This window comes from Sitophilus oryzae, unplaced genomic scaffold (genome assembly GCF_002938485.1).
Source record: "Sitophilus oryzae breed Bouriz unplaced genomic scaffold, Soryzae_2.0 scaffold_1576_pilon_pilon, whole genome shotgun sequence".
Classification (NCBI taxonomy): domain Eukaryota; kingdom Metazoa; phylum Arthropoda; class Insecta; order Coleoptera; family Curculionidae; genus Sitophilus; species Sitophilus oryzae.
The window spans coordinates 4,406,310-4,432,915 of record NW_022146254.1 but is presented as its reverse complement, the minus strand read 5'-3'; the positions used below and the strand labels follow the sequence as shown (position 1 = coordinate 4,432,915).

The 26,606-nt window shown below is 31.8% G+C and overlaps 3 protein-coding genes across 5 annotated transcripts in view; 2 read left to right on the top strand and 1 right to left on the bottom strand.

Moving 5' to 3' along the window:
- The first annotated feature begins 45 nt into the window (after positions 1 to 45).
- On the top strand, positions 46 to 2,736 carry LOC115879314. Its single transcript, XM_030896082.1, has 4 exons — positions 46 to 309; positions 558 to 637; positions 698 to 857; positions 2,577 to 2,736. The coding sequence occupies exons 1-4, from the start codon at positions 111 to 113 to the stop codon at positions 2,672 to 2,674; spliced, it is 537 nt and encodes a 178-aa protein (XP_030751942.1). The 5' UTR covers positions 46 to 110; the 3' UTR covers positions 2,675 to 2,736.
- The window catches only part of LOC115879311 (protein HGV2), a 76,403-nt gene continuing 52,523 nt past the window's right edge, over positions 2,727 to 26,606 (bottom strand). The window contains exons 1-7 of one of the 2 annotated variants that reach the window (XM_030896073.1): positions 5,084 to 5,212; positions 4,852 to 4,909; positions 4,515 to 4,751; positions 4,195 to 4,455; positions 3,873 to 4,135; positions 3,705 to 3,809; positions 2,727 to 3,059 (exon numbers count right to left, since the gene is read on the bottom strand). In XM_030896073.1, coding sequence (XP_030751933.1) covers positions 2,889 to 3,059; positions 3,705 to 3,809; positions 3,873 to 4,135; positions 4,195 to 4,455; positions 4,515 to 4,751; positions 4,852 to 4,909 — 1,095 coding nt within the window. In that variant the 5' untranslated portion in view covers positions 5,084 to 5,212 and the 3' untranslated portion in view covers positions 2,727 to 2,888. Of the gene's footprint in view, positions 3,060 to 3,704; positions 3,810 to 3,872; positions 4,136 to 4,194; positions 4,456 to 4,514; positions 4,752 to 4,851; positions 4,910 to 5,083; positions 5,213 to 26,606 lie in introns of those variants that run through there. The other variant, XM_030896074.1, reaches the window with a different exon arrangement.
- LOC115879312 overlaps positions 10,346 to 26,606 on the top strand; it is a 61,123-nt gene continuing 44,862 nt past the window's right edge. For both annotated transcript variants that reach the window (XM_030896077.1, XM_030896075.1), the window contains exon 1: positions 10,346 to 10,564. The gene's annotated coding sequence lies outside the window, so the exon portion shown is untranslated. The remainder of the gene's footprint in view (positions 10,565 to 26,606) is intronic.

Here is a 26,606-nt window from a genome sequence, read left to right as displayed (position 1 = left end):
ATTTATTGTAAAATATTAACACTGACATATTTACACAAAATTATAGTCTAGATACCTGTTGCTGGTGGGTATGACAAAAATGTCAAAAGTAAAATTTAAAAAATGATTTGATGTTGAAAGTTATATCTAAATTAAAAATGAGTTCCAGTACTCTAGCCCTTAAAAATAACCCGACAAATTATGAAGAACTTAATTTGAAATGTCCGAAATTTCAAGAGCCAAAATCCCCTGCACTCCTATTGACTTCATTATGGCTGTTTCAGTCTATATTTTCTGCATGCAAAATGGACTTTTATACTAATGTCCAAGGTAGAGTTAACAGTGATTTTAAATTATTCATGAAAATTGCTTTCAATTTAAATGGCTTAAAACTCAAACTGACACTTTTGAAATTCCATTAAGTATACACACTAAATGCCTTTTTTGAATTAAGATCGTCTGAATGCAAACAAATTTTTAGTATTGCCATCTAATTTCTAATTTTCTCATTGTTTTAAAATAAAAATATCATTTCTAAGTTACCTTTTTATACTTTAATACGTAAAAAATATTTTTAGGAATATCTATAACATTTAATATACAAGATGTGGTACTAATTTCATTTGCTGCTTGGATGTTACACAAGGGATTATCATCAGTGAGTTTTAAATATTTAATCATTTAAAACAAAACCATATCCTCATTGATGTATTTCCAGAGAAACATTGCCTTAATCTTACCATGGATTATAGTCACATTGTATGGACTATACTATAACCATTATAGAAGTCTTAGAAGGATGACTGTAATATTGAGAGCTGTAAGATTAGCTTCTCCATTTCCTTGGATAGCACTCTTTTTGACTGCTGTTGGTTTAGGTAAACCAAATAAATTTGAAACAGAAAAAAATTAAGCAATATTATCTGTACTATATGGAAGGCATATTTTAGTTGAATTTTCTGAAAATATTAGTACTAAAATGATAGATGTACTTAAACAGCCGTTAAACGGTAGCCTACTAAAATGCCGTTAATAGATATTGTGACGTCGTTCATGTCGGCGGAAAGTAATGCCTAGCTATAAGCACCTGGCAAGAGCACCTATGGCTCCGTGGCTGAGGCTATCGCTTCGTGAGCGAATGGTCCGTGGCTCGAATCTCACGCCGACCAAGACTTTTTTATATTTTTTTTTTGCTTATATTGGATTGGTTTAGTTATTTGGCGGGTTGGTTACCGTGGTTATTTGGAAGGTGTTAATTCATTGGTTAGTTGGTTATTTGGTGGGGTTGGTTGGTTTTTACTAATTTATATTTTTTTATCAGTGTCGAGGTTAGTTGCGTTGGTTAAGTTGGTTATTTGGTGGGGTGGATAGCGTTGGTTAGTCCTTATAAAATTCCTATATGTATTTCATAAAGCCGTCAAGTGCGTCACATCAACGACGTCATACACATTAACGGCATTTTAGTAAGCTACCGTTTAACGGCAGTTAAAATGATTAATATTCGTATTTCTTTATGTAAAAAAACTGGTAGGTTAAGTTTATGTAAACAAATAATTTTAGTCGTTTTTATATATGGAGATAAAACTAGTTTTATACGGCAATTATTACCAGAAGGCTCAGATTAAAAAATAATTTTTATTAATATTTGTGGCTCAAGTTTCGTTTACTTGAAATCAGTTATGTAAGAAATATTGTTTATTTAGTATTTTGAAGCCTTTTTGAAAAGTATGTCCTAAAAATTTTCTGCGGAAATGCATACTTTTCAAGTTGTTCAACTTTAGAATAGTTGAAATCAGGACTACTTTCGTTTACTTAAAATCAGTTATATAAGAAATATTTGTGTATTTAGTATTTGGAAGCCTTTATGAATAGTATGTCATAAACATTTTTCTGCGGAAATGCATCATTTTCAGTTTTTCAACTTTAGAATTGCTGAAATCAGGGCTACTGTAATTTAGCTGAAATCAGTTATTTAAGAAATATTTGTTTGTTTAGAAATTGGAAGCCTTTCCAAATTCCAAGCCACGAAAATTTTTCTGCGGAAATGCATAATTTTCAGTTTTTCAACTTTAGAATAGCTGAAACCAGTTACATGAAAACACGTTTCTGTTTTTCATTCTTCAAAACTTCTTGCGGAAGCGTACTAACCCTAACCTAACCATTTTCATTTATTGATAAAATATTGTAAAATAAGATTTGAAAAGTACTGGGTAATTGGAATTCGTAAACAAACGCGTTTTAGCTTACAGCGTGTTTTGATTGCTTTGGTTTGGTTTACTGATTTATTTTCGTTTTTTTTTTTCTAAATTACAGTATCTACTAGGTTAAGTTCATATAATACCTACACAAGTAAAGTGTTTAGAATGTAAAGCAGGAACACGTTTTCATGTAACTGATTTCAGTTATTCTAAAGTCGGAAAAAAAAGAGAATGATGCATTTCCGCAGAGGAATTTTTTTTATTTTTGTGTTTAGGGAATCTTCGATATACTGAATTTTTTGTTGTTTTTTTTATAAGTGATTTCAAGTAAAACGAAACTTCATCCATATTTGAGAATTTTGTGACAAAGGAATGAGAATTAAAATTAAATTTCTGTAGGATTGAGAATGGCTTTAACCCTTAGAACTCTGCAACTGTCAGCAAACCTATGGTATAGAAAGAAATTGGAGAAAGAATTATATCAAACTCTCAGTTAATCTGTTATATTATTTTGTTATATGTTGAAATTAAGAGAGGAAAAATATATGATAAAACTGTACTGTTGTTTTTATTCTCTTAAAAAATATTTAATTATAAAGTGTAGTATAAATAAATACTCATTTTAAATAAATTCAATTAGAAACACAAGTAAACATTCATCAGAACACTTACACTAAAATGACATTAGAAAGGTATAAATATTCGTAGGTTTTATGCAGCTTTTTTATTAGGATTATCCACATTTTGTTCAGGATCGGTTTCTTCAATCTTTCTCTTCCTTTTTACTAAATGTGAAATATCGCTAACTTGTTTTGAACTACCGGCACCATCAGTAGTTTGTTTTGAAGGTTCTTTGAACGCTTCGCTTATTTTTTTAATGGCCTACAACAAAGGATAAAATGAATAAAAAATGGTAGAAGACAATACAAAGTAATAAAAATAAAATATAGTTTGTCAAACGAGAAGATAAATAACAGTGACAGTTGTGTCTGTCATTTTAATTCAAAGGCAAATTGTATTTTCTGTCACTCTTTGGATATCATCTGTCGAAAACTTCCCCGACTCGTTCGACCTACTATATATTGTGACAACAGGCTAATTTTAAAATTTGTCATAATATATTGTGTGTGAGGGATGTTGTGTACATATTTAATTCTTTAATTATAGAACTCATAATACAAACAAATCACTGAATGAATGACACACTGCTTCAAAAATATTCTTCAATGAAAATAATATTAAGCAAAATAAAAAACAAAATCTTTAGTAAAATTTTATTTTATAAAAAATGTATAAATAGCAAAAATAAATACATAAATACTTGTAAGAAACTAAGCAAGAAGCAAATTTTGTTTTCACATAAAAGCAGAGTGTGTATATTTAAGGCTGTTCATTTAATTTCAATTTTGAAACAGTATTTTCAATAGAACCAGACTTGCGCCTAACTTCTATTTTATTCACTGGTCCTTCTACTGGCTTTAAAATAGGCTTAACAATACTTTTCACGATTTCTCTACACACACATACCTCTTCTTTATATACATTCATATCGGCAATTTTGTCCTCGATGTCCGGAATAAGACTTTTAATCTCGTCCACTTCATCTTTATGTTCCTGAGTCATAAGCTTAATCTGAAAATGAACAAACACCAATTAGAAAGACAGGATAGTATTAACACAATTATTTACTCATACCTCTTCTAATGTTTTGATCCTATTCCTCAAATATTCTAAAGAATTATTAAAATTTTCTATGGCTTGATCTATCTGTGAATCAGTTGAATAAGCCATGCCTAATTTGTAAAAAGATTCAGCGACAGTTCGACTATCCTTCGGAAACAGTTCCTTTTGAATTTCTAAACCTTTTTTAACATCGTTGATGGCTGATTCGAAGTTTTCACTTTCTAATGACACCTCGCCCAGTACTATTAACGTGTCTGCTAGGCTTTTCTTATCTTCTACGGATAAAATGCAATTGATTATCAGTTTATTTTGACGAAATGTATACTATAAATACCTTTATTTTCAAATATTTTCTTTGCCAGTTCTAAAACTTCCCATGCAACTTGCAAATCGCTTGGTTCTTCTTCACCGTTTTGTTCTTCGGTAGTTTCCTCATCGTTCGCAGAAGATGGTCCAGGTTTTCCATTTTCGCTGGAACTGGATGCTTCAGCTGTTATACCATTCTCACCATTCTGCTCCTTTACATCAGGAGCATCACCGCTTTCAGCGGGCGTATCATTAGTAGTTTCAGTCTTTTCTTCAGATTCTTTAACATCTAGGATATAAATATTATTAGTTTTAAAAGGAAGGATTTAAATAATCAGGTTCAGATACCTTCATCATCTTCGTCGTCGTCGTCTTCAGAATCATCCGCGGAATTTTTAGGTACAGCATCTCCTAAGGCTTCATTTTGGTCTCTGGCTAACCCTAACAATGCTTTTCCATAGTAAAGGTATACCTCACCTAGGGATTCGTGCAGGTCGTTTTTGTGTTCAGCTACTAGAAGCTCTGATGCTTTGCCTAGAGCTGATACAGCTGCTTCATAGTCCTGGATTATGCACGCCCTTACGCCTTTAAAAAAATATATATATTCAAAATATGGATAACTACATAAAAAATGATACGATATCATTTAATGATAGGTAGTAATAAAATATTAATACCAAATTACCTTGGCCAAATAGTTCTTTTGGATCATTGCAATCTGGATCAACCACTACGTCAGCCATCTAAATGGAAAAAGTAAGGTTATAATTATTAGAGCCAAAAGTTACAATTTATAATATATACAAGATAACAAAATTATACGATTTGTAAATCCTACTCGCTAAATATGAATTTAAGAATATTTAAAAAGTAGTAAGGTTATTGTTAACTTTATTAACTAATTAGTGAATTAATACCTTGTTATTATTGATTTATTCTTCCAAAATATGCATGTAATTAAAAAGATGTCTCACGTATAGTATTGTATAGGTATGCACTGATTGTATAGGTAGGAACTGGTCTTAACTTAGAGATAAAAATCTTAAAAATATGTTGTTTTTTGGTTTTTATTGGTCCAGTAAAAAATTAAACTCCTGTACAAAAGAAATGAAATATTCTGTACATTTTTTACGTACCACTTTTGATTTATCATGATGTCTCTTAATAAACTAGATGAAAAATATTTATATTATAATATGTAGGTAATTATCAAAAAAAAATAATTAATAGATAATTATTAATAACGTACTGGTGCTACGACGATATGTTTAAAATTATTTTAATTCAAATCAGGTATTATTGAAGTGGCTAGAACTACTGAAGTGCGCCTGTATCTTTAACAATCTTGAATAAAAAATGTTCAAACTTAAAAATGTATAGAGAAAAAAATTAACGAGGCGTAAAAACTACTTAATTCATTTTTGGCTATTCCCTCTAGATATTTGATATATTTTAATTGGACTGAAATATAGAAAAAAGGAACCACCCGCCAAATCTTAAATTTTTATTATACAGGGTGGCGCACCTCATTCGCGAAAACGAAAAGATGTAGAAATAAAATATTTTATGGGTATATGTGGGGAGGCAATGTGCACAATTTAAAATTATTTTGAAATGTACAGGGTGTTTCAGAACTAAGATTCATACCAAAGTTATATTTTTTCTTATGGAACACCCGGTATTTTATTTCATTTTTGGATTCTACGGCCCAAAAAAAGGCATTTATTACAAGGGTTCCATATGTTTAAAATCTTTGGTTTTTGAGATATTTAAACAAATTTAAATTTGCATGCTACAATAGAATAGATTACTAACACCCTGTAAATTACTTTACAGAATTAATATTTGTGCTGAGTTTAAAGGTAAAGAAATAAACTTTATTGAAAAATGGTATTGCCTCCTTAAATTTATACAGGGGTATCAAAAATTGCTGATTTATTTTATATAAAAACTTCATTATTTCAAATGCAACACCCTGTATTTTTTAAAATAAACCGAAGCAGATTCAAATGCTCTTTCAAACTATATTAGGGTTTTCTATACCTATCTAGCTCAGATTTTGAATAAAAAAGGATTTTTAAATAAAATTGCAATCAAGATGGCTGGTGTCTCCATGGCAATTTTCTACTGACACTTAGTAACTACTTTCAAAGTCGACATTAGTTTATGGACGATATTATTTAAAATCTATAACAGTTTACTTAGATTTATCTACAATAGTTTAATAAGTAAGTATTCAATATTTTACCAAGAAAAATAAAGCAGTATCTGCTGGCGGAACGAATGGATATGTTACTAGTGATTTTATTTTGTGAGGAAAATTGCTTCTTGGCCACAAGGGCTTATATGCTCAAAGATATCCAAATAGGAATCTTTCTTATAAGCGTTCCTTTGAAAAACGACTTGACATTTTCATCACTTTCAACAGCAGAAACTTGCCGTTGAAAGTGATGAAAATGAATTTGCCGCAATTGGTTCTTTGATAGTAAATCCATATTTACATCCTATAAGTGATCGTAAAATAAATCAAAGAACTACTTCTTCGTTTTTCTTGATAGAATAATAAATACAAATTTAGTAAATATTAATTATTAAACTATTGTTAGAAAATGAATTTGCCGCAATTGGTTCTTTGATAGTAAATCCATATTTACATCCTATAAGTGATCGTAAAATAAATCAAAGAACTACTTCTTCGTTTTTCTTGATAGAATAATAAATACAAATTTAGTAAATATTAATTATTAAACTATTGTAGGGGTAAATTAAATAAAAAGTAAACTGCTATAAATTTAAATTTAAATAAGTCCATAAACTAATTTTGATTTTGAAAATGGCTACTAACTGTTACTAGAAACTTGCCATGATGACACTAGTCCCCTTGGTTGCCATTTTATTGAAAAATTGGTCTTTAGTCAAAATCTGAGCTAGATAGGTATAGGAAACCCTAATATAGTTTGAAAGAACATTTGAATCTGCTTCGGTTTATTTTAAAAAATACAGGGTATTGCATATAACATAACGAAGTTTTTATATAAAATAAATCGGCAATTTTTGATACACCTGTATAAATTTAAGGAAGCAATAGCATTTTTCAATAAAGTTTAGTTTTTTACCTTTAAACTCAGCACAAATATTAATTCTGAAAAGTAATGTAGAGGGTGTTAATAATCTATTCTATTGTAGCATGCAAATTTAAATTTCTTTAAATATCTCAAAAACCAAAGATTTTAAACATATGTAACCCTTATAATAAATGCCTTTTTTTGGACCCAGGAATCCAAAAATGAGATAAAATACCGGGTGTTCCTTAAGAAGAAATATAACTTTGATATGTATCCTAGTTGTGAAACACCCTGTATATTTAAAATAATTTTAAATTGTGCCACATTGCCTCCCCACATATACCCATAAAATATTTTGTTTCTACAGCTTTCCGTTTTCGTATAATCAACCGAGGCGAATGAGGTGCGCCACCCTGTATACCTACAGGGCGAGTTTTAAATAACTGCAAATATTTTTAGAGATAGTAATTTCGACTCCAGAAACACGATTATGTCTAGGCGATTATGGCGTTTTAAGCGATTTTTTTTCGGAAATGTTTTGAGTTTTTATTTAAAAAACATAATTTCTTGATAATATGGCAACATAGATGTTAAATTTACAAGAAAGAAAACCCAGAAAAGGAGATCCAGTGGTTCTGAAAATTTAGGCTAAAAAACATTTTTTTTTATTTTCAAAATAAAATAAGTCGGTTATTTTGGACTTATTTGAAAAACGGTAAAGAGAAAATATATTTATTTTATCGAGATCTACCAGCCCTGAAAATATTTGCACTTATTTAAGAGTTAAATTTAAGAAACTTAAGATCTACAACCGAAAAGACCTAATATAAACAAACTAATAATAAAATAAATAAAAATACTTAAAAATACTTATTGGCTCTTCACTTGGACACAAATTTTCCTAAGCAGTAAAAAGCCCTATTCTTAAGTCTCTCTAACGTACCGATGAAACATGGATGAAACTGACATTTACCTCCGTTAGTTTCAAAACCTAATACTTTGACATGAGGCAGATATATCTTTTTTTTTTGTTTTAAATGAAATAGCCGATTTTTTTGAAGTCGAAAAGCCCCATCCTTACGTGTTATTTTGACGAGGTTTCGTGCACTATGAAACTCCATCATCAATTGCTGCCCTCCATTCACGCAGTTATGCAGCTCTGAAGAACGTGATACTCTCACTCCATTCAATTGAGTCATAAAGTTCAGAACTGTTCCGCGCCATATGAAGGCACCAGGCTATTGCGCACAGCTCCTTTCAGAACCGTTCTCGAGTAGCCCAGGGCGTAAAGCACTGGAACTTGAAGTTCGCGAATGGAGAACAGCAAATGAATCAAATCAAAAAATCGTCCGATTTAAATGAAATTTGGTATGTCAATAGATCAAGGCCAACTTAACAGTGTACGACACGTGTCAAAGTAACAGTTTTGAAGTAAGAAACGTCAAAAGTTGATGTCGTCCGATCGCAACCAAGTTTGGTGGGTAGCCTATGTGAGCGACGGTGCACGCGCTCCCACCCTGTAAAATTGGGCACGACGTTTCATTTACATCTTCATCAGGGTGGGACTAAGGATTTGATATTGAAGAAAAATGTGGATCGATTTCGGCATAATTGAGAACGGACTACAGGATGGCGCCCTCGACGTTTCGAACCGATGCACGATGCCTCTAAATGGACGACATCAAGGTTTTTCTTAATTATGGGTAGATTGGGGCCAAACTCGGCACGTGGATAGAGGTACCCAAATTGAGTCTTCAGACGGACAGAGGGACAGACAGACAGACGGAAGTAAGAAGTTTCACTTCAAATATGCGCACATAGTGTACTACACAGTTTTTTTTTTTCAGTACCGATCTTTCCAGAATTTTGCATCAGTAATGAACCCGTTTTTTAGTAAGTACCTATATGTATAATTGAGTAAGTGTAATTAGTTAGGGTAGACCCGGGAAGTGAAAGGTTCAAGAGGAAAGTAAAGCAAGGGGCATGTTTAAGAGTCCGTTTCAGTAGTCCGAAAAAGAAGCAAAATAAGCGTTTAGCATTTAACGTTTTATGTAAAACTGGCTAGGTATTTTTACACAAATGAAGGAGGAAATTAAAGATAAAGGATTATACCATATCCGTATTGTAGCAAATTTTTAGACAACTTTTTTACTTTTAAGATTTTGATGGTCAAACATCAACAAAATATTCCTGTTTGAACTAAATTTTCTAGAAAATAAAGACATAATTTAAAATTCCGTTACAATACGGAAATAGATTGAAGTTTTCTGATTATACAGTGATATATAATTTATATGTTTTTGTAACAAATTGCTTGCTATTTTATGGTAACTGCTGAAGTTCTGCAAACCATAATCAAGCCTAATCAAAGGAGTATGTTTGGAATTTTTGGTGTGGCTTAACACGACAGGATCGGGCTAAGCCCAGGGTTCGGAAAATTACATATTACTTTTATAAACTACATAAACTACATTACATGTAGTTAATGTAGTTTATGTAGAGGGTGTAGTTTATGTAACCTATGTATGTAACTTTCAAATATCAAAGGTTTGACGTGAGGTTATAATAAGTTGAAGCTTTAAGAACACATAATGTATTTAAGAAAACAGAAGAAATATGGCTTTAAATATAATATTTACATCATATTATCTCTATTACACCTCATACAAATGAAAATTAATCATAATATCAATACATAGTTTATTAACGTGGTTTTTATGTAGTTAATGAACGGGAAAAGACGTAGTTTTTGAAGAAAAACTACACGTAGTTAATCAGGTAAATTACGTCTTAATTAACTACTTCCGAACCCTGGCTATGCCACACCAAGGCAGATTTCTGAAATATAATATATACTTCCTTAGGCCACATACCCGTTTTACCCGACCCCTGTGTACGACCCGAAAGTACAGCGTAATAGACTCTTAAGAAATTATTTATGCTGTTTTTAAATGTAGACAGGATCATTTCTAACCATGACAATGTTTTATAAAGGAGTAACGCGGAACGAATTCCCATCTAGATATGGCAACGGTGCATTTTCGTAGACGCAACGCGACGTTAGCTGTTCGAATTTTCCATTTTCCAGTAAGGAAAAGCCGTTCGTAAGGGACGTTTCGTCGGGAAACGGTAACCAGATGACGTGATTCGAAGGAAAAAAGACCCAATCAACAAATCCATAACGCACAGATTGGCAAAAACAACGTGTAGATTTTACGAGGAAAATGGCATAAAATCGCAGTATGTTTATCGTTTGGAAAATGGTGTGATATATCGTTGAAAAATCGTTTGAGTGGAGACAAACAAACCTAATTTGATTAAATTCTTCTACTGGTAAGACGAAAATAGACTTTTATTTAAATCTAATGTCATCACATTATAATTTCTGCTATATTTTCACCCATAAAATTATATATGATAAATAATATCGTGTTCCAAACCAACCAAAATATTATTAAAGAAAATTTAAAAAATACTTAAAAACAATAATAAAAATAGATATTTAAATAAATAAATAAAGCCTTTATTAATACACCAAAATACATAAGAAAAAATAATATTTAAATAGGGAGAGAAATAAAAATAATCCACGGAAAATAATATTAAAGAGTGTTAATTGATATACACTCCTCAAAAATAGGGAATGTATAGAGCATAAACAAAACACAACAGTATAGAAACATAAATTCCCCATTTATATTGATAAAAAATCATAATTTGATATAAATAATTATATTAATTAATAGTTATGTTATTAAGCGCCACCGAAAGTAATGCTAAACTAAATAGCAAAAATTAAAAAGAAAGATTCAACATTAATAAAGAACATTACATTAACATATACTATGAACCATGAGTCCCATTTTTTAACAATATCATTTGTTTACTGGAATACAAATAATCAAATGGTGTAATAACATTGAAAAATCGTTTTATTGATTGATTAAATTGATGTTGATTAAATTAGTCTACTGGTAAGAGAGAATTATTGTAGCGTTTTAAAAATATATTTTACATAAAATGTCATCTAAAAAAAATGTAACATTAAATTTGAATACAGGCGCACATTTCAGTTGATTTTAAAAATTTCGACAGCAGCGCTCGATACGGCAGAAATCAGAAGTTTTCGGCTCTGTATTTCACGCAGTTCCGATGTTGATCATATTAAAATCCTGTCTTTGTCCTATATTTAAGTATATTAGTTTTAACTAGTGTAAATGAAACTGTAAAATTCATAGGTACGAAGTTTGTGTGATGTAACGCTGTTTCGGGTAATAAAAACCAAGTGAAAATGAACCCAAACTGGGCAACACGAAAAGGATAGCATATAGTTGCGTGGTGGTGGGGTGCAATCACACTCAATACAACTCTCGCGGAACATTTTACAACTTCTCGTCTTTATCCCACCGATTCGATCAAAAGCAAAAGCGGATTCTGGCAGTTCGACGAAACAACTGAGCAAACAAAGTGCGTATTACATATGAAAAAATTAAATAGGCATATATTATGAGAATAAAATATAATTTAATCAATATTAATAGTAATCTGTAATCGACTAGGTAGTGTTTAAATGTTTTATGGGTGTATTCTAAAATTATATTTATGTCCCAAATAGCAAAACCGGTGCATAAAACTATGATCGCTATCGTAGTTAAAGCAGCCGGCGTGTTATTACTAATCTAAAAAGTTTTATTAGCTTGAGTAATAAATTATAATACACGTTAGACCTTCTAAAAAGATTTTTATTTTTATTTTTTTTTTAATTTTCAAAAATTGCACTTACTAATAATTTTTAACTAATGTTATAACACATTTTTCGTCTACTTGCTATTTAAACCCGTGTATTTGTATATGCCGGTTGTTTACAATATTGATGGCAGCACCGGCGGAGAATGCAGAAACCGATAATTGCTGCCTTTCTTGTTGGTAAAATTAAGTATTACAGAAATAATTTATCCTCTATTAAAAATCACACAAAGTATTATTAAAAGAAACTTATGAAAATAATTATAAATCAATCACAACAAAAAAAGATATACACTACAAAAAGATATAATCTCTCACTCATTTTTCATCAATAAAAATGCATAATTTGATTGTAAAAATATGATATTGGCAACCACCAAAAGTACCGTATATGGTTGAATAAAAGACGCCTTAGAAATAACGATCGACGATACATATCACATGTAAAATTATATGTTAGATATCATCAATCGTCATTACCAAGCCAGCTCTGACGCGGTTTTCTTATTCGATCGTATGGTATTAGATATTAAAGCAATCATAAAGCTTTAATAATAAAGAATATTAAATTAATATAAATATGCTACAATGATATTATTACTTAGAAAATCATCAAAATCGATCAGCTAGAACACAATATATGGGTGGGCAAAATTGAACAAGTCGTTCATTTGAACGAGTATTAAAAATGAATCGTGAGAGTAGATTCATTGGTTAAAAGAATCGTTAAAATTGAATCGAATCAAAATGCGATCGTGCGTTCAAAGAGTCGTGAGAATTGATTCATTGCTTACAATACGGTTGGTTCAACTGAATCGTGGCCAGCACGGATCCATAAGATTTGAACGATGAGCCGTAAAAAAGAATCGTGAGAATTGAATCGGATCACAATGAATCGCGGCCAGCACGGATCCATAACATCTGAACGATGAGCCGTAAAAAGAATCGTGAAAAGAATCGTGAATTGAATCGGATCACAATGCGATCGTGCGTTCAAAGAGTCGTGAGAACTGATTCATTGCTTACAATACGGTTCGTTCAATCGAATCGTGGCCAGCACGGATTCATAACAATTGAACGATGAGCCGTAAAAAAAGAATCATTAGAATTGAATTGGATCACAATGCGATCGTGCGTTCAAAGAGTCGTGAGAATTGATTCATTGCTTACAATACGGTTCGTTCAACTGAATCGTGACCAGCACGGATCGATAAGATTTGAACGATGAGCCGTAAAAAAGAATCGTGAGAATTGAGTCGGATCACAATGATCCATAACATCTGAATGATGAGCCGTAAAAAGAATCGTTAGAATTGAATCGGATCACAATGCGATCGTGCGTTCAAAGAGTCGTGAGAATTGATTCATTGCTTACAATACGGTTCGTTCAACTGAATCGTGACCAGCACGGATCGATAAGATTTGAACGATGAGCCGTAAAAAAGAATCGTTAGAATTGAGTCGGATCACAATGCGATCGTGCGTTCAAAGAGTCGTGAGAACTGATTCATTGCTTACAATACGGTTCGTTCAATCGAATCGTGGCCAGCACGGATTCATATAACAATTGAACGATGGGCCGTAAAAAATCATTAAAATTGAATCGGATCACAATGCAATCGTGCGTTCAAAGAGTCGTGAGAATTGATTCATTGCTTACAATACGGTTCGTTCAACTGAATCGTGGCCAGCACGGATCCATAGCAATTGAACGATGAGCCGTAAAAAAGAATCGTGAGAATTGAATCGGATCACAATGAATTGTGGCCAGCACGGATCCATAACATCTGAACGATGAGCCGTAAAAAGAATCGTTAGAATTGAATCGGATCAGAATGCGATCGTGCGTTCAAACAGTCGTGAGAATTGATTCATTGCTTACAATACGGTTCGTTCAATCGAATCGTGGCCAGCACGGATTCATAACAACTGAACGATGAGCCGTAAAAAGAATCGTTAGAATTGAATCGGATCACAATGCAATCGTGCGTTCAAAGAGTCGTGAGAATTGATTCATTGCTTACAATACGGTTCGTTCAATCGAATGGTGGCCAGCACGGATTCATAACAATTGAACGATGAGCCGTAAAAAAGAATCGTTAGAATTGAATCGGATCACAATGCGATCGTGCGTTCAAAGAGTCGTGAGAATTGATTCATTGCTTACAATACGGTTCGTTCAATCGAATCGTGGCCAGCACGGATTCATAACAATTGAACGATGAGCCGTAAAAAAGAATCATTAGAATTGAATTGGATCACAATGCGATCGTGCGTTCAAAGAGTCGTGAGAATTGATTCATTGCTTACAATACGGTTCGTTCAACTGAATCGTGACCAGCACGGATCGATAAGATTTGAACGATGAGCCGTAAAAAAGAATCGTGAGAATTGAGTCGGATCACAATGAATCGTGGCCAGCACGGATCCATAACATCTGAACGATGAGCCGTAAAAAGAATCGTTAGAATTGAATCGGATCACAATGCGATCGTGCGTTCAAAGAGTCGTGAGAATTGATTCATTGCTTACAATACGGTTTGTTCAATCGAATGGTGGCCAGCACGGATTCATAACAATTGAACGATGAGCCGTAAAAAAGAATTGTTAGAATTGAATCGGATCACAATGCGATCGTGCGTTCAGAGTCGTGAGAATTGATTCATTGCTTACAATACGGTTCGTTCAACTGAATCGTGGCCAGCACGGATCCATAGCAATTGAACGATGAGCCGTAAAAAAGAATCGTGAGAATTGAATCGGATCACAATGAATTGTGGCCAGCACGGATCCATAAGATTTGAACGATGAGTCGTAAAAAAGAATCGTGAGAATTGAATCGGATTACAATGCGATCGTTCGTTTCTACGGCGTGACAGGGTGTTTTAAAGTTAGGGTAAAAAAACAACCCCTCGATTAACCCTGTATAATATGCCAAATACTAAAGTTTATAAAAAACTGAGTTTACGAATTAAAGTTGATATAATTATCTATAGCTTGCTAAAAAATTCATAAAAATTGGCCTAAAAATAACAAAAATATTACACTTTAAATTTGACCAAAAATTTCTCCGTAGCGTTTTTTTTGCATCTGAGTGTATTATTGGTAAAATAATCAATCCAGTTACGCCAGTGTCATAAAGTGTTGAAAAACAAATGAAAGAACTGTATATTTCTTTTTCTGGTGCCTTAAGTAATTGTCCTACCAAATTATCGCCGGTAGTGCCAGTTACGATCTTGTTTTTATGAAGCGTAAATTGTGCATGTGGTTCGTTCAAATGAACGAATCGTAGGAGTCGATTCAATATGATAAATTGAATCGTGTGATCGATTCACTAAAAAGAATCGTAATGCCCATCACTACAATATATAAAACTTTAAAATGCATGAAAATTTCAAGGTGCCCGTTTTTCGTGCCGGTGAGTGTAGTTGTGATATAATTAAGTAGATTATTATGATTATTGTAGTTTTAATCGTAAAATAAATTAGTTTAGGTATTTTTATCGTATTATTAAATTAAGGACCTACGGAATCCGGAACAATATATTGTACTAGATCGCTAGCGACATCTTTTTTAACACAAAGGTAATTTATTTAGTTAATAAGCAAAATTGCATAAAAGTATAGAAATAAACGTGGATCAATAAATAATAATACGCCTAAAATTATAGTAAAAACAAAAAACTTTACAATATAATTATTATTAAATTTATTCGCGTTTAATGAAATTTATGACAATAACCCAATTATCGAAATGTTATACCCAATAATTTTGAATACACAGATTTAGAAATATTAATTAATTTATTGAACTTACAATATTGTTACCAATGCCGTTATTGATTAGACTGATTTATAAATGTATACTGTTGGAAACAATGCCAAATTAGTCATAATGCAGGCAGACATAAAATGAACAAAATAATTCTGGAATATGGCGCAATAATAAGAAAAATATGTAAATAAATATTGATTTGTACTTATTTAAATATCAAAAATAATTATCGTAATAAATAACAAGAATTAACAATACGATACTTTGAAAGTGATAGATTATGAGGAATTATGAAATAAAATATCTGCTTAGACTGACATTGTCGTTAATTTTGAAATTTTACCGTTTCGGTCGTTATCGTAATGGATAATATTTCCTAATATCTATATAAAATACAAGAAACCTACTAATAATACATTTCGTCCAGCAGCGGTTCTTCAATCGCGTCCAAAAATTTAATGCCTTTTCTTGAGAAAAAAAAAATAATTTAAATTTGATCATACTTTTCTCTTTATTCAAAAAACGATTCATCAAAGATTTGAGATTTAAGCTTGATTTTCATGCGTCCGTTATCCGACGATACGATATTAATTATATTGGTTGAATTTAAAGACTTGGATTGGTAAGAAAATTACGCAGTTTTTAAATTTATTGCATTTTCATACCTCCGTTTATCGGATATACGAATTGCTTGTGATTGGTGTCATTTTATATTTTCATTTCCATAACGATTTCGCTGTTTTACTTAGAGTCTAAAAGCTAGCAACATTTTCGAGAGAGAATTTTAAAAAAGCTAGTTCTTTAATATATCTTTAGCTATGCTCTCCTAAGCAGAGGCGGACCTGGCTGCCTATTATATTTTTACGTTGCGTTCACTACTGCGCATCTCCATACCTGTATTCAACATCTGTTCACTACTGCGCATCACAAATTCGCCTCTATTTCAGGAACAAAGGAGGTTAGGACAAACCTATTTATAGCATATTTAGTTTCACAAAAAAGTAGCAAAGTATATAATGCGAAAATCGCATTATTGTATCTCTACTCATAAATGAGAAATCCCATAAAACACAGGAAAATGAGATACCCTGTACAGATGTGATGCGCAGTAGTGAACCGCAATAGTCTATCGGCAGCCAGACGGCCCGCACTTTAGTCAGGAGAGCATAGCAAAAGATATATTAAAGAACCAGTTTTCGTAAATTCTCGTTTTTCCGACGGTGCACAGAGGGCGGGTCACTAAAAACATTGAATATCTCCAAAAAAAATATTATTATTTCATAAATCTTGTTATCAATTTACAACAATTAGGCATTGGAGCATCACAAAACAAAAGCAAATGAATAATGGAATTGTCGTGGACATGTCGAAAATCGCTTCACTTGATAGTAGGCTTTGCAAAATGCTATTATATCGCGGCAGAAGAGTCTCAACTTTATAATTTTTTTAAACTTTTGACTTTTGAGACACCCTGTATAACAAACATTTTCACATATTATGATGCTTCTAGGCTCAGAGGGTCAGAACGTCTGTTATCGTACGATCACGTATGATATTTCTCCGTTGACAGGCTGGAGTAAAAAATTTACGGGTGAAAAGTGGCGGCGAAAATGCTATGACCAATCACAGCGCCTTCGGACCATCGCCGTATCAACGGATAACGGACTCATGAAAATCAAGCTTTATTATACACAAAAACTTGCATACTGGCGAATTTATTATCTGACGTTAAGGCCTTTTGGCTTAATCCCCTCTATTACTTTCTAAACAAAACTCAACCGCTAACGTAGCAGTTTCACTCATGCTGTCAGCATGTCTCAGATTTTCTACCGCATCGTCTGAGCGCTTCGTTCACTTCTGATCAAAATATTAGATCTAATTGGTCAAACCTTTGTCGGCTGCACCCTTGTTTCCCGCGATATTGGCGATATTGTAGAGGCGTTCGATGTATTAAGCTGACTCGGGTGCACATGTAATCTGTGCACTTGCAGCTAGAAATTTGAATTATCTCACTTCTGATTTCACGAACTACGTAAATGACATTAGCGTACAAAATATAATTGTCTGTTGCACTATTTGCATTCAAAGAATGGATATTGTTGGCTACAGAAAAAAAAATCGAAAATGGTCCGTGGGTATTATTAGATCTCAAAGAAGAATGACAAAATCGACATGGTGGACAAAAATTTTGGTGGTATATCATCTTGTTTCTTTCATTCACAATATATTTTTTAAATAATTTTAAATATAGACTTTCAGATAACATTATATTCAAAAATTAGACCTTTTTTAAATATGATGACTTGATATAAATATGAATTCTTTGTCTCGGAAAAACTTAAAGTTAAAGGTCGTCGGTAATTGCAGTTTCTTGTAATATTTTATGGTAAAATAGATAAAACTTCATCAACATTATTCTCCAAGTTTTATTCACCAATTACTAATATGTAACAGCAGTATTTTACACTGATTTATCTATAAAGTTTTCACATTGTAGCTACAGTAGTTTAAAACTTTACTAAATATAGTTTCGAGGCAAGGTTTGCTAACAATTAACTTTATCAGACTTGAGACGTGTATTTCCATTTACCCTATTTATTCGTATAAATGGGTAGTTAATTAACAATCCAGTTATTTATCAACTGTTATTTAGTTATAACAGTATCCTACAGTTGTTCAAAAATTAACAAGTATGAAAATAAATTCTATTCTATTTATTTAAATCTATTTCTGTATTAAATAACAGAAATAGGTTATTTATGAATAACAGCAACAGTTTCAATTGTTTTCTTTAATTTTTAAGAACATTAGATGACTATATCTATAGTGGAAATTTATAAGTAATATTTTTACTCACACCGGTTAATTAAAAAAAAATATTATAATTATATAGAAAAAATCTTATACTTAAACATGAACTAATTAATTAATTGGCATTGTGACCAGATTATATCTGAATTAATACATATAATAGTAATTCATGAACAGTCACAAAAACGTTAAATACGCTAAAACTGTCTCTACACTATTCGCGACGTAACCCGAAGTAGGCCTTTGCCTCCTCTAGGCTACTAGTAACTTTGCCTCGTCTCGGCTTATTTTTATTACACGAAGAAACACAAAATAACACTCTTCACTATTCGACACTTATTTCGGCCTATTTCGCCAGTAGCGTAGTGACCATTTATTAATATTAATAACGATTTATTTCCATAAAATAAAATTACAAAATGAATTTCGTGATTAACTAAATTTTGCCACAATTTTTTAGAGAAAACAATGATGAGACGGAAGGGATTAGAACCATAATGGAAAAGATACTAAAATGAGATTATTATACAATACACAATAAAAAAACTAGGCATTAATCATCCCTGTTTAGAACATCGTCGATTATAACCAAATTTGAAAAAATGTTTTTACAGAATTGAGTTAACAGCTACAAGAAATACGAAAAATGTTTTTTCCCAACAGCCTATAAATTCGCATTATAAAATTACGATCTTCAGAGTTTCATAACATCTACAACATATTTTTCTTTGTACTATGAGGAAATATAATTTTTCAATCTGACAACTATCTTCTCCAAGAATTTAGAATTTTTAGAATTTAGAATGAGTGGGAGGGGGGTTAATCACTTCGACCTTACTTGAATCATAACTCATCATACAGTCCCAGGGCTTTGACAAAAGCCAGTATCTGGGACGGTTTTATAGAGGGTAGTTCTCCACCTCCAATATCAGTCGTACCAAAATTCATGGCACGAATGGTTGTCGTCTCGGCGCACTCAGTGATGAGGTGTACTGGTGTTTCACCATCTTTCCCACAGAATCTGCATTCGCCGTTTCTTCTTAGTTTCAATCTACTGAGGTGTTCATTGAGGAGACAGTGTCCTGTTAAAAACCCCGTGACAATCCGAAGATTGTTCTTACTCAGACCCAGGAAGATCTGTGATTTTTCTTGATCATAAGCCCTCAGAAACTTCTTCGAGTGTCTTATAGACCATTGCAAGATTTCCATTCCAGGTTGCGGATGGAATCTTCCAAGTTCTTGAGTTCCGCCTTGAGTTGGTTACCACTTGGAAAGCAGAACGGTTCTGGTCCAGTTAGTGGAGTGTTCGCTCCTTTCCTAGCTAGATTATTTGATTTTTCATTGCCTTCTATCCCTTGGTGAGCAGGCACCCAGTGTAGGAGGACTTTGTTTTCTTTGCCTAATTTATTCAGCTTCTCTATGCAAAAGTATCTTCTCCAAACAACTTATTCATATCAATTCGGTCATATTCATACTATTCGGTCAGTAATGGTCAGCTGGACAATAAGTAATAATTAGTTCAGCAGTATTTTATTTTATTACACGTTTAGTATTTTAGTTCAAGAAAAAAAAAATGATATTTCTATTTTACATTGCGTACAATATTTAAGAGTTAAGTATTTTCCTCATTTTTAACAAGCTGTTTTTGAAAGAAAAAAAAAATAAATATTTAGTGAAGGAAATGAAAAATGAATACTTGCGAATAATATACTGAACTGTTGTGTAACATTAGATAGAATTCTATAACAGATGTTTTATCAATATTTTATAATATTAATAACACTGCGTACAATAAGTATCAGTTAAGTATTTTCTTCATCTTTATTAAGTTGCTCTTTAAAGAAAAATCAATCAACATATATTTAGTGAATAAATAAAAAATGAATACTTGCGAATCTTATACTGATGTTATTACAGTATTTTAATTCAACAAAAAAGTATATTTCTATTTTTACACTGCGTACAATAAGTATGAGTTATGAATTTTCTTCATCTTCAATAAACAGTTTTTTAAAAAAAACAATCAATACATATTTAGCAAATGAATACTTGCGAATAATTTGCTGAACTGTTACGTAACATTAGATTACATACTCGTAGACATTTTAACAATATTTTATGTTATTACAGAGCTGTATTTTAAATTCAACAAAAATTTATATTCCTATTTTTACATTGCGTACAATAAGTATTTTAAGTATTTTCTTCATCTTTAATAAGATGTTCTTTAAAGAAAAAACAATCAATAAATATTTAGCGAATGAAATGAAAAATTAATACTTGCGAATCATATACCGAACTGTTATGTAACATTATATTACATAAATATTTTAAGAATATTGTATGTTATTACAGAGCTGTATATTAAGTTCAACAAAAATGATATTCCTATTTTTACATTGTGTAGAAGAAGTATTTTAAGAATTTTTTTCATTTTTTATGAGATTCTTTAAATGTTAGATATTAGATTATATTATTAATAATCTGTCAATTTATGAAATAATTATTATGTTTATGTAAAGAGTGACAAGGCGCGTGGTTATCGTACCGCAGGTGCCCTCTCACTGCCTGAGGCTTGCGCTTGCGCTAGACGACCACTTGGACTTGTTTATACACATAACATACTAGATATGGCCCTATTCATTGGCGTGCCGCTAACACGGCCAACCCGACAATGGGACGTTTTCGGCCCATTCTGTTCGACCATATCCTGACTATTCTTAGAAATATACTAAGATATTTTCAAACCTCTATCATTATATAGAATGAAAATAAATAATCAGAACACGTAACAGTGTTATTCAGAAACAGATATAGAACTTGTAAAATATCTGTAAACAGTACTCTGCTCTAACAAATTAAAATAATTTAAAATCAAAAACTAATAATACAGCCAGACAATTTCTGTAACTGTCAGAAATTTCAGTCAAATGTCAGACAGCAAAACTGTACTCACAGAAATTCACAAATCAGTAAGCAATAGTACAAACAGGCACTTTCAAACAAATGAAATGAGTCAGCAATACTACGCACGACTAATTTACAAATTTACGTTAGCCAGCAATAGTAAATCTAGGCAGTTTTCAAATACATGAAATAATGCCCAGACTACTTCACAAATAACAAGTCAGAAAGCAATACTACACCCAGACAATTTCAAACTGAAATGTCAGCCAGCACTAGTATGCCCAGACTATTTCAAACAAATAACAAGTCAGAAAGCAATACTACACCCAGACAATTTCAAACTGAAATGTCAGCCAGCACTAGTATGCCCAGACTATTTCAAACAAATAACAAGTCAGAAAGCAATACTACACCCAGACAATTTCAAACAAATGAAATGTCAGCCAGCACTAGTATGCCCAGACTATTTCAAACAAATAACAAGTCAGAAAGCAATACTACACCCAGACAATTTCAAACAAATGAAATGTCAGACAGCACTAGTATGCCCACACTCCAAACTACCGCTAACACGGCAAAAAAAAAACTTACGTGAAGTCAATTAAAATATAAATATGGAGTAATTTATCTTGCACTCCACGTCAATGACATTTATTGAACTTTATATTTTTTTTCATCATTAGGCTTTTTGATGATATTATAATTCATTGGATGCTCAATATGGACAATATCTTATGAACATTGGAATTAATATCTAATGGATGGATTCGAAAACATGAATGTATACCGGTCTCGGTATACACATATTTAAAAAAATCTGGAAAAGCGATGTTATCTTTAAAAATTTTCATCCAATTTTAGCTAATATAGTTATTCCGTCACATTAGCCAATAAAATTAGGGACAAATGAATTAGGGAACATTTTTAAGTCATTTGAGAACAAATTAAAATTTGGGACGTCTGACAACCCCAAGTCTACAATTTCATCGGCTTTACACAAGTGTTACAAACTCGTAGACAAAGTTATATTGTATTTTTGGTAAAGACCTCGAGGATCTTGAAAGGAATGGCTGTTATCGGTATGAAGTAAATGACATAGGCGTGCGCCTGTGACTTTATCCAATAAACTTTTAGATTAAAATCTCAGTTTATATATGATTGTAAGCTAAATTACAGCGCACAACTCATGTTACAAACACATACAATACACTCATGGAATATGCATCTCGTGCGCAATTCTTCCAGTAACACGCCTTCTACAACACTCATCAGACAATTCAAAATGGATTATTTTGAGGAACCAGGATTGAGAGAAAATACTTAAGTTGCTTAGAATAGTTTATCCCAAGCCATATATGCATGATCATGAGAACACGCTCAACAAAGCACAAGAAGCTTTTATATTACAAAATTATTAGTATTCACTTTGAATCTATCCCGCTTAAATAACATTGTACCTGTACAGGGTGGGTCAAATTCGACGCTTTTAAATGGAAACACCCTTTTCTATAGGAGATAGACGAAAACTAATATCGGTGTCTGGAGCTCAATTTTCATCAAAAACATGATGGTGAAAACCGCACATCAATATCTGTTACCGTTTCGGAGTTACGGGGTGTTTTTCAAAAATGTGCATTTTTAACAAATCGCTGTAACTTTTTTGCTATGGAAAATTTTGTATTTCTATGAAAACATTTCCAAAGCATCTTTTTACGTAGAATTTAATGGTTTAAGTATAATCTTTTTAAAATTAATAATGTAGGAGTTATCAACAGAAAAATTGATTTTTTATTTGGGACACCCTCTATATTTTTAATTAACTGAAAAGAATTTAAAATTACCTTTCCAGAAATATAGCACACTTCAAAATACAGAATTTTTAAAAGTTCGCCACTTTTAACTAGTAGGCTTTGGACCCCTTATTGATGATATGCCCTTAATGGAATTCGAAAACATATTTTTCAAGCAAGACGACGCACCGCCTCTGAACGCTGAAGTTATCAGCAAATTTTTGCAGCCAATTTTAAGAATAATTGAATAGCTAACCAAGATCCCAGCCGTTGGCCGTCGAGGCCGCCTGACTTAGTGCCCATGGATCTAATCCTATGGATATATTTGCGGAAGAATAAAGATTCCTTATCCTTCCGTAGAATCTAGACAAGAATTAGAAATACTTAGCAGTTATGAGAGGGTATCTTTCACCCCCACTGAGTTAATGAATTCCGCGAGAAATGTTCAAAAACTGCCCCGTCTGTAATACAGAAGACGGCATAACAGAAGACGGTTGATATGTTGAACATCTGTAGAAAAATCTCATGTCTTGGTTTGCTATTTATTTTTATTGTTATTAGATATAGTTTAAATGTGTTGATGTTGGTTAAATATATTTTAAATTGTTATAAAATTCTGCATCTCTCATAGCAAATATTATTTTCGATTTAATTGATGCTCACAGCTAGAATTTTTTTGCATTACAGCCGGTGCCGTTCAAAGCCTACTTACTTATTTAAAGCGGGCGAATTTTTATATACTTCATATCTCGAAGAGAAATCGAGCAAAATATCAAGTGTGTTATATTTTTGGAAAGGTAATGTTAAATTCTTTTCAATAAATTAAAAATATACAGGGTGTCCCATATAAAAAAATCAAATTTTCTGTTGATAATTCTTAAATTATTAATTTTAAAAAAATTATACTTAAACCATTAAATTCTACGTAAAAAGGTGCTTTGGAAATGTTTTCATAAAAATACAAAATTTTCCATAGCAAAAAAGTTACAGCGATTTGTTAAAAATGCATAATTTTGAAAAACACCCCGTAACTCCGAAACGGTAACAGATATCGATATGCGGTTTTCACCATCATGTTTTTGACAAAAATTAAGCTCCAGACACCGATATTAGTTTTTGTCTATCTCCTATAGAAAAGGGTGTTTCCATTTAAAAGCGTCGAATTTGACCCACCCTGTACCTATAAAATATACAAAACAAGGTATTCACTTAATTCACTTTTATTTTTCAGTTTAAAAGTTTAAATTGCTGAATATTTAACTGGTCGCTGCACATAAAGTGACAACAACCATCTTCATTTTTCATTAATTTTCATTCGTTAACTACTAATTTGAATTATAACTTGTACTAACGGAATGTACTGATCATATAATATTATATATAATCGATTTATAATATGTAATAACTGGGTTTTATCCACGCCTATTTTTTTTTTCATATAATATTATAGTACTATTCTTATGTACTACCAACTGCATTTTATTTGAAGAAATGTTTTCTACGCCTATGGTAGACTTGCTTTTCAAAGAAAGGGTCTGTATATTATTTTACAAATATGTGACACTTGAACGCCTGCACTAAAAAAATATTTCACCTGCAAGGGTGTTTTGAGGCGAGAGATACGATATACAGAAACACACATTTTACGATTATTAATTTTGTCTATCTCTCCAAAGAGTGACAAGGCGCGTGGTTATCGTACCGCAGGTACCCTCTCACTGCCTGAGGCTTGCGCTTGCGCTAGACGACCACTTGGACTTGTTTATACACATAACATACTAGATATGGCCCTATTCATTGGCGTGCCGCTAACATTAAATAAAAAAACAATAAATAAATATTTAGCGAATGAAATGAAAAATGAATACTGGCGAATCATGTACCGAACTGTTATGTAAAATTAGATCACATAATTATTTTAACAATATTGTATGTTATTACAGAGCTGTATTTTAAATTAAAAAAATATATATTTCTATTTTTACACTGCGTATAGTCAGTACGAGATAAGTATTTTCTTCGTCTTCAATAAGCAATGGTTCTTTAAAAAAAAAGTTATTAAAAGTGAAAGGAGTGATAATTAAATACTTGGAAATCATATACTGAACTGTTATGTAATATTAGATTACACGAATAGCAATGATCATATTTATGCGATACCATGATGTGAGCATAAAAATGTTTCGAGCAATAAAAAATAACATGCTTCTAAAAGGAATTGTAATCTATACTAATATATACAGGGTGTCTCAGATTTTAATCGGGAAAATTTAATAGACTATAGAACTTGCAAAAATAAATCAAAAAGTTCATATCAACTTGTAAGATTTAAAGCTTCCTTTTCGAGATACAGGGTGTTAAATTTACTTAAAAAAGAAAAAAAATAAGATATTTGAAAAACTATTTAATCGACTTTGATATGACTTGACCCGTTTATAATACTTACTATGGGACTTAATTTGTGTATGTGATGTAATTAGATTTAAAATTTAATAGCCAGGGGCGGCGGTGGGGCATCACTGTTAAATTATTTTAAAGGAAAAAATAGGCACGCCACTGCTTTTTTAGAAGTTTAATATTTTTTTTGGATTTAGTAATTAAAATTATTATTTTTTTGTCTCCTGACTTTTTTGTCTATAACCTAACCATTATTATTTAATTTATTGTCCAGGGTGGAGTGAATAAATTAATTTAATTTTTTTCGCAAGAAGTAAGCAAGATAGACAAAAAAGTCAGGAGACAAAAAAATTATATTTTTAATTAGTAAATTCAAAAATAATATTAAACTTCTAACAAAGCAGTGGCGTGCCTATTTTTTCCTTTAAAATAATTTAACAGTGATGCCCCATTGCCGCCCCTGGCCATTAAACTTAAATCTAATTACATCAAATTAAGTCCCATAGTAAGTATTATAAACGGGTCAAGTTATATCAAAATCGATTAAATAGTTCTTCAAATATCTTAATTTGTTTTGCTTTTTTAAGTAACTTTAACACCTTGTATCTCAAAAAGGAAGCTTTAAATCTTACAAGTTGATATGAACTTTTTGTTTTATTTTTGCAAGTTCAATCGTCTATTAAATTTTCCCGATTAAAATCTGAGACACCCTGTATAATCCTTAAGTGACTGACATACTGATTAATCACGATCCTGCTCAAACCACTCAACGTAAGAAGCTCGATTTTGCCATACAGGTTGATTCTAGGGTGTAGAGGTTCGATAAGAAGGGATTTTTCGAAATTCCAGTTCCAAGCGGGTGAAACCACCCCCAAATATTACAATATTTTTTATTTAAAAAACGGTTAAGTTTTCGAAAAAACGCTTAAACACGTATATTTAATTTTGTT